Genomic DNA, 9723 nt, shown 5'->3' with positions numbered 1-9723 from the left:
CGCAAATGTTTTTCGCTAACTTTTCTATATCCCTCCCTCCCTCCCTCCCGCTCTTTCCCCTCCCTCCCTCCTTCCCTCCCTCCCTCCCTCCCTCCCTCCCTAGCTGCCCAGAGTGAGGAGCGTGAGTGTGCGTTCAACGACCAGCAGCAGCAGTATGAGGAGCAGCGTGTGGGCGGAGGAGGAGGAGGAGGAGGAGGAGGAGGAAGAGGAGAAGGAGGAAGAGGAGGAGGAGGAGGAGGAAGAGGAGGAAGAGGAGGAGGAGGAGGAGGAAGAGGAGGAGACTGGCCTATGACCAGAGAGAATAGTACCATACGCTGCAGTAAGGGTTCTCGATGTTATGGCCTGTGGGAGAAGACTAGAGATGGAGAGATACACCTGGTCAAACAGGGTACGTCCACACACACACACACACACACACACACACACACACACACACACACAGTAAAGATGGGGACATATACCTGGTGTTCATGTAAAACAGTTTCTCCCTCTTCTCTCTCTGTCCTGATCTCACTTTCTCTTTCTCTCTCGTCTCTCTCCGTTTCTCACTCTCTCGTCTCTCTCTGTTTCTCTCTCTCTCTGTATCTCTCTCTGTTTCTCTCTCTGTTTCTCTCTCTGTTTCTCTCTCTCTCTCTTTCTCTCTCGTCTCTCTCTCTCCGTTTCTCACTCTCTGTCTCTCTTTGTCTCTTTCTGTTTCTCTCTCTCTCTCTGTATCTCTCTCTGTATCTCTCTCTGTTTCTCTTTCTCCCTGTCTCACTTCATCTCTCTCGTTCATTCTCTCACACACATCTTTTTGGTGTCTTTTACCTTTCTCCCCAATTTCGATCTTGTCTCATCGCTGCAACTCCCCAACGGGCTCGGGAGAGGCGAAGTTGCGTCCTCCGAAAACAACCCGAACCGCCAACACCCGCCAGCTTAACCCGGAAGAGCCAATGTGTCGGAGGAAACACCGTTCCACCAGCCTGAGGAGCCCGGCCCGCCACAAGGAGTCGCTTGAGCGCGATGAGCCAAGTAAAGCCCTGCCCTGCCCTCCCAACCAAACCCTCCCCTAACCCGGACGACACTGGGCCGAACCCTCCCCTAACCCGGACGACACTGGGCCGAACCCTCCCCTAACCCGGACGACACCGGGCCAAACCCTCCCCTAACCCGGACTACACCGGGCCAAACCCTCTCCTAACCCGGACGACACAGGGCCGAACCCTCTCCTAACCCGGACGACACCGGGCCGAACCCTCCCCTAACCCGGACGACACCGGGCCGAACCCTCCCCTAACCCGGACGACACCGGGCCGAACCCTCCCCTAACCCGGACGACACCGGGCCAAACCCTCCCCTAACCCGGACGACACCGGGCCGAACCCTCCCTAACCCGGACGACACCGGGCCGAACCCTCCCCTAACCCGGACGACACCGGGCCGAACCCTCCCCTAACCCGGACGACACTGGGCCGAACCCTCCCCTAACCCGGACGACACCGGGCCGAACCCTCCCCTAACCCGGACGAGACTGGGCCAATTGTGCCCCACCTTATGTGACTCCCGATCACGGCCGGTTGTGACACAGCCTGGGATCAAACCCGGGTCTGTAGTGACGTCTCTAGCTCTGCGATGCAGTGCCTTAGACCGCTGCGCCACTCGGGAGGCCACTCACAAAACGTTTAAAATAACATAGAGATTTTAAATGTTAGATTATTGGCGATGTACAGTGTTGTGACAATGTTCAAATAGTTGAAGTATGAAAGAAAGAAAAAATTTATATAAATATGGGTTGTATTTACAATAGGGATAGACCGATATGACATTTTTGGCCGATACCGATTTCCAATATTTTCCTTGCCAAAAAACTCTGATACCGATAACCGATATTTAAAAAAATGTGCGGGCCGTTTAAGCGTGTACAGTTAAATAGCTGAAACACACACTGACCAAAAAGTAATTTTGTTGGCATTTACGTACGTCCCCATTACCAGTAAAAACATAATCAAAACCTATTTCTTTCACATACTTGCTGTGCTGTTTCATTGTTCATTTGTTCAGTCGTTTCTTTATCAACCAGAATGTCATCATATACGTCAAGCAGTAAAGTTTCATCTCCGTGGCCTCTCTTCCTCTCTTCGCACTGTCACTGTGTTCGTTTCCAGCTGTGTCTAACATTGCACATAAACCCTGTGTCTGCATCGAAGTACCGGTCCTTGTGCATAGCAACGAGCATGGTGGAGATACAGTAAAAAGGCTCAGAGAGAATGCCACCGAATCGCCTTGTTCACAGCCTCTTGTAGAGTACTTTTGCAAGGTTTAACCCCACGGTCTGTGTGGGCAGTTTTGCTGAGCAGGCGTTTCAATGCCATGACAGAGGGATGTCACGTCTGCTACAGACACAGTTGATGAGCTTATTTCTCCAGTCAGTTGGTCGAATGGAGCTAGGAGTGTGTTCATGTTTCAAACATGTTGTCAAATGCCATTGAAATGCATCCAATACGGCTTTCCTCAGTTTCCTCGTCGACCCGCTGTGCTGTCAGACTCTGCATTCTCATGGGGCTGACATCGCTGGTCCAAAATGTCAGTGGTGAACCTAATAGCAGTGACTCCCATAGCAAGTAGCTCATGGATGTGCGTTTCAACAATACTCTGTAACTCCGGTAGGGCAACATCTGAAAAATAGCGACTACTTGGCTGAAATGTTCTTACTTTTTCAAATGACTGCTGGAAGTGGGAGCTTAGTTTGTTTTCTGCTTTTGTTCTGTTTACGTCTGAGGGTGATGCACTTTTCTAATGAGTATTTAGGTTTTGAAAGAGTTCACTCTCTCCCCTCCTCGGGAAATAATAGGCCTCATAATGGACCTCATCTACCTCCGTTATAGAGGTATGGACCTCATCTACCTCCGTTATAGAGGTATGGACCTCATCTACCTCCGTTATAGAGGTATGGACCTCATCTACCTCCGTTATAGAGGTATGGACCTCATCTACCTCCGTTATAGAGGTATGGACCTCATCTACCTCCGTTATAGAGGTATGGACCTCATCTACCTCCGTTATAGAGGTATGGACCTCATCTACCTCCGTTATAGAGGTATGGACCTCATCTACCTCCGTTATAGAGGTATGGACCTCATCTACCTCCGTTATAGAGGTATGGACCTCGTCTACCTCCGTTATAGAGGTATGCACCTCATCTACCTCCGTTATAGAGGTATGGACCTCGTCTACCTCCGTTATAGAATGGTATGGACCTATCTACCTCCGTTAAAAGTAGAGAGTATGGACCTCGTCTCCTCCGATTATAGAGGTATGCACCTCATCTACCTCCGTTATAGAGGTATGGACCTCATCTACCTACATTATATAGGTACGTTATAGAGGTATGGACTTCATCTACCTCCGTTATAGAGGTATGGACCTCATCTACCTACATTATATAGGTACGTTATAGAGGTATGGACCTCATCCACCTCCGTTATAGAGGTATGGACCTCATCTACCTCCGTTATAGAGGTATGGACCTCATCTACCTCCGTTATAGAGGTATGGACCTCATCTACCTACGTTATAGAGGTATGGACCTCACCTACCTCCGTTATAGAGGTATGCACCTCATCTACCTCCGTTATAGAGGTATGCACCTCATCTACCTCCGTTATAGAGGTATGGGCCTCGTCTACCTACTAGAGGTATGGACCTCATCTACCTCCGTTATAGAGGTATGGACCTCATCTACCTCCGTTATAGAGGTATGCACCTCATCTACCTCCGTTATAGAGGTATGGACCTCATCTACCTCCGTTATAGAGGTATGCACCTCATCTACCTCCGTTATAGAGGTATGGACCTCATCTACCTCCGTTATAGAGGTATGGACCTCATCTACCTCCGTTATAGAGGTATGGACCTCATCTACCTCCGTTATAGAGGTATGGACCTCATCTACCTCCGTTATAGAGGTATGGACCTCATCTACCTCCGTTATAGAGGTATGGACCTCATCTACCTCCGTTATAGAGGTATGGACCTCATCTACCTCCGCTATAGAGGTATGGACCTCATCTACCTCCGTTATAGAGGTATGGACCTCATCTACCTCCGTTATAGAGGTATGGACCTCATCTACCTCCGTTATAGAGGTATGGACCTCATCTACCTCCGTTATAGAGGTATGGACCCCATCTACCTCCGTTATAGAGGTATGGACCTCATCTACCTACGTTATAGAGGTATGGACCTCATCTACCTACATTATAGAGGTATGGACCTCACCTACCTCCGTTATAGAGGTATGGACCTCATCCACCTCCGTTATAGAGGTATGGACCCCATCTACCTCCGTTATAGAGGTATGGACCTCATCTACCTACGTTATAGAGGTATGGACCTCATCTACCTCCGTTATAGAGGTATGGACCCCATCTACCTCCGTTATAGAGGTATGGACCTCATCTACCTCCGTTATAGAGGTATGGACGTGATCTACCTCCGTTATAGAGGTATGGACCTCACCTACCTACGTTATAGAGGTATGGACCTCATCTACCTCCATTATAGAGGTATGGACCTCATCTACCTCCGTTATAGAGGTATGGACCTCATCTACCTACGTTATAGAGGTATGGACCTCATCTACCTACGTTATAGAGGTACGGACCTCATCTACCTCCGTTATAGAGGTATGGACCCCATCTACCTCCGTTATAGAGGTATGGACCTCATCTACCTCCGTTATAGAGGTATGGACCTCATCTACCTCCGTTATAGAGGTATGGACCTCATCTACCTCCGTTATAGAGGTATGGACCTCATCTACCTCCGTTATAGAGGTATGGACCTCATCTACCTCCGTTATAGAGGTATGGACCTCATCTACCTCCGTTATAGAGGTATGGACCTCATCTACCTCCGTTATAGAGGTATGGACCTCACCTACCTCCGTTATAGAGGTATGGACCTCATCCACCTCCGTTATAGAGGTATGGACCTCATCTACCTCCGTTATAGAGGTATGGACCTCATCTACCTCCGTTATAGAGGTATGGACCTCATCTACCTCCGTTATAGAGGTATGGACCTCATCTACCTCCGTTATAGAGGTATGGACCTCATCTACCTCCGTTATAGAGGTATGGACCTCATCTACCTCCGTTATAGAGGTATGGACCTCATCTACCTCCGTTATAGAGGTATGGACACCATCTACCTCCGTTATAGAGGTATGGACCTCGTCTACCTACTAGAGGTATGGACCTCATCTACCTCCGTTCTAGAGGTATGGACCTCATCTACCTCCGTTATAGAGGTATGGACCCCATCTACCTCCGTTATAGAGGTATGGACCTCATCTACCTCCATATAGAGGTATGGACCTCATCTACCTCCGTTATAGAGGTATGGACCTCATCTACCTCCGTTATAGAGGTATGGACCTCATCTACCTCCGTTATAGAGGTATGGACCTCATCTACCTCCGTTATAGAGTTATGGACCTCATCTACCTCTGTTATAGAGGTATGGACCTCATCTACCTCCATTATAGAGGTATGGACCTCACCTACCTACGTTATAGAGGTATGGACCTCACCTACCTACTAGAGGTATGGACGTCATCTACCTCCGTTATAGAGGTATGGACCTCATCTACCTCCGTTATAGAGGTATGGACCTCACCTACCGCCGTTATAGAGGTATGCACCTCATCTACCTCCGTTATAGAGGTATGGACCTCGTCTACCTACGTTATAGAGGTATGAACGTCATCTACCTCCGTTATAGAGGTATGGACCTCATCTACCTCCGTTATAGAGGTATGGACCCCATCTACCTCCGTTATAGAGGTATGGACCTCATCTACCTCCGTTATAGAGGTATGTACCCCATCTACCTCCGTTATAGAGGTATGGACCTCATCTACCTCCGTTATAGAGGTATGGACCTCATCTACCTCCATTATAGAGGTATGGACCTCACCTACCTACGTTATAGAGGTATGGACCTCACCTACCTACTAGAGGTATGGACGTCATCTACCTCCGTTATAGAGGTATGGACCTCATCTACCTCCGTTATAGAGGTATGGACCTCACCTACCGCCGTTATAGAGGTATGCACCTCATCTACCTCCGTTATAGAGGTATGGACCTCGTCTACCTACGTTATAGAGGTATGGACGTCATCTACCTCCGTTATAGAGGTATGGACCTCATCTACCTCCGTTATAGAGGTATGGACCCCATCTACCTCCGTTATAGAGGTATGGACCTCACCTACCGCCGTTATAGAGGTATGCACCTCATCTACCTCCGTTATAGAGGTATGGACCTCGTCTACCTACGTTATAGAGGTATGGACGTCATCTACGTCCGTTATAGAGGTATGGACCTCATCTACCTCCGTTATAGAGGTATGGACCCCATCTACCTCCGTTATAGAGGTATGGACCTCATCTACCTCCGTTATAGAGGTATGGACCTCATCTACCTCCGTTATAGAGGTATGGACCTCATCTACCTCCGTTATAGACGTATGGACCTCATCTACCTCCGTTATAGAGGAATGGACCCCATCTACCTCCGTTATAGAGGTATGGACCTCATCCACCTCCCTTATAGAGGTATGGACCTCATCTACCTCCGTTATAGAGGTATGGACCTCATCTACCTACGTTATAGAGGTATGGACCTCATCTACCTCCGTTATAGAGGTATGGACCTCATCTACCTCCGTTATAGAGGTATGCACCTCATCTACCTCCGTTCTAGAGGTATGGACCTCACCTACCTCCGTTATAGAGGTATGGACCTCATCTACCTCCGTTATAGAGGTATGCACCTCATCTACCTCCGTTATAGAGGTATGGACCTCATCCACCTCCGTTATAGAGGTATGGAGCTCCGTTATAGAGGTACGGACCTCACCTACCTCCGTTATAGAGGTATGGACCTCATCTACCTCCGTTATAGAGGTATGGACCTCATCTACCTCCGTTATAGAGGTATGGACCTCATCTACCTCCGTTATAGAGGTACGGACCTCATCTACCTCCGTTATAGAGGTATGGACCTCGTCTACCTCCGTTATAGAGGTATGGACCTCATCTACCTCCGTTATAGAGGTATGGACCTCATCTACCGCCGTTATAGAGGTATGGACCTCATCTACCTCCGTTATAGAGGTATGCACCTCATCTACCTCCGTTATAGAGGTATGGACCTCATCTACCTCCGTTATAGAGGTATGGACCTCATCTACCTACGTTATAGAGGTATGGACCTCATCTACCTCCGTTATAGAGGTATGGACCTCATCTACCTACGTTATAGTGGTGGACCTCATCTACCTCCGTTATAGAGGTATGGACCTCATCTACCTCCGTTATAGAGGTATGGACCTCATCTACCTACATTATAGAGGTATGGACCTCACCTACCTCCGTTATAGAGGTATGGACCTCATCTACCTCCGTTATAGAGGTATGCACCTCATCTACCTCCGTTATAGAGGTATGGACCTCGTCTACCTACTAGAGGAATGGACCCCATCTACCTCCGTTATAGAGGTATGGACCCCATCTACCTCCGTTATAGAGGTATGGACCTCATCCACCTCCGTTATAGAGGTATGGACCTCATCTACCTCCATTATAGAGGTATGGACCTCACCTACCTCCGTTATAGAGGTATGCACCTCATCTACCTCCGTTATAGAGGTATGCACCTCATCTACCTCCGTTATAGAGGTATGGACCTCATCTACCTCCGTTATAGAGGTATGCACCTCATCTACCTCCGTTATAGAGGTATGGACCTCGTCTACCTACTAGAGGAATGGACCCCATCTACCTCCGTTATAGAGGTATGGACCCCATCTACCTCCGTTATAGAGGTATGGACCTCATCTACCTCCATTATAGAGGTATGGACCTCATCTACCTCCGTTATAGAGGTATGGACCTCATCTACCTCCGTTATAGAGGTATGGACCTCATCTACCTCCGTTATAGAGGTATGGACCTCATCTACCTCCGTTATAGAGGTATGGACCTCATCTACCTCCGTTATAGAGGTATGGACCTCATCTACCTCCGTTATAGAGGTATGGACCTCATCCACCTCCGTTATAGAGGTATGGACCTCATCTACCTCCGTTATAGAGGTATGGACCTCATCTACCTCCGTTATAGAGGTATGGACCTCATCTACCTCCGTTATAGAGGTATGGACCTCATCTACCTCCGTTATAGAGGTATGGACCTCATCCACCTCCGTTATAGAGGTATGGACCTCATCTACCTCCATTATAGAGGTATGGACGTCAGCTTTGACATCAGTTTTGCACATCGGCGTTAAACTAGACATCGGGCCGATGCCTTTGTTGGCATTTTTAGCTAATATCGTCCGATTCCGATATGCTTACCGATATACAGTAGATACTACAGTGAGGGAAAAAAGTATTTGATCCCCTGCTGATTTTGTACGTTTGCCCGCTGACAAAGTACTAAGTCATGTTTTGCAGAGGGGTCAAATACTTATTTCTCTCATTAAAATGCAAATCATTTTATAACATTTTTGACATGCGTTTTTCAGGATTCTTTTGTTGTTATTCTGTCTCTCACTGTTCGAATAAACCTACCATTAAAATTATAGACTGATCATTTCTTTATCAGTGGGCAAACGTACAAAATCAGCAGGGGATCAAATACTTTTTTCCCCCCCTCACTGTATCGTGCATCCCTAATTTACAATGTTGTTTGTTCTTCACTGGTTGACCTTTTCTCACGTCAACGGGTCACAAGTCTCACTGCTGTGATGGCACAGTGCGGTATTTCGCCTAATACTTATGGGAGTTGATCAATGTTTGATTTGTTTTCAAATTCTTTGTGGGTCTGTGGGAAATATGTATCTCTAATATGGTCATACATTTGGCAGGAGTTTGTACATAGTCATAGCTTTGCCTAATTTTGGGTCAGTCACTGGTAAAGTATTCTGCCACTGTGTACTCCTTGTTTAGGGCCAAATAGCATTCTAATTTTCTCTGTTTTTTTGTAAATTCTTTCCAATGTGTCAAGTAATTATCTTTTTTGTTTTCTCATGATTTGGCTGGGTTAAATTGTGTTGCTGTTCTGGGGCTCTGTGGGGTCTGTTTGTGAACAGAGCCCCAGGACCAGCTTGCTTAGGGGACTCTTCTCCAGGTTCATCTCTCTGTAGGTGATGGCTTTGTTATGGAAGGTTTGTGAACAGAGGACCAGCTTGCTTAGAGGGACTCTTCTCCAGGTTCATCTCTCTGCAGGTGATGGCTTTGTTAGGGAAGGTTTGGCAGTGGGTTTAGGTTTAAGATTCTCTCTCTCTCTCTCTCTCTCTCTCTCTCTCTCTCTCTCTCTCTCTCTCTCTCTCTCTCTCTCTCTCTCTCCTCTCCCCAGGTTGCTGGACTCACATCGGTGACCAGCAGGAGTGCCATGACGACCGTTGCGTGGTTACGACCACTCCGTCTCAGATTCAGAACGGGACGTACAGGTTCTGCTGCTGCGGCACCGACATGTGTAACGTCAACTTCACCGAGGACTTCCCCCCGCCCAGCCCCACCTCTGCTCAGCCATGTAGGTACCATAACCCTGACCCTCTGCCCAGCCCCACCTCTGCTCAGCCATGTAGGTACCATAACCCTGACCCCCCGCCCAGCCCCACCTCTGCTCAGCCATGTAGGTACTATAACCTCTAACCCTGACGCCCCGCCCAG

General features: G+C 48.1%; 1 protein-coding gene across 1 annotated transcript in view; it reads left to right on the top strand.

Moving 5' to 3' along the window:
* Window positions 1-213: 213 nt before the first annotated feature.
* Window positions 214-9723, top strand: part of LOC106592342 (bone morphogenetic protein receptor type-2) — a 121475-nt gene continuing 111965 nt past the window's right edge. Inside the window, exons 1-2 of the mRNA XM_045707800.1 lie at window positions 214-388; window positions 9407-9583. Coding sequence (XP_045563756.1) covers window positions 289-388; window positions 9407-9583 — 277 coding nt within the window. The 5' untranslated portion in view covers window positions 214-288. The remainder of the gene's footprint in view (window positions 389-9406; window positions 9584-9723) is intronic.

The sequence above is a fragment of the Salmo salar genome, chromosome ssa25 (genome assembly GCF_905237065.1).
Source record: "Salmo salar chromosome ssa25, Ssal_v3.1, whole genome shotgun sequence".
In the NCBI taxonomy this organism is placed as follows: domain Eukaryota; kingdom Metazoa; phylum Chordata; class Actinopteri; order Salmoniformes; family Salmonidae; genus Salmo; species Salmo salar.
This window is presented reverse-complemented; position numbering and strand designations above follow the sequence as displayed.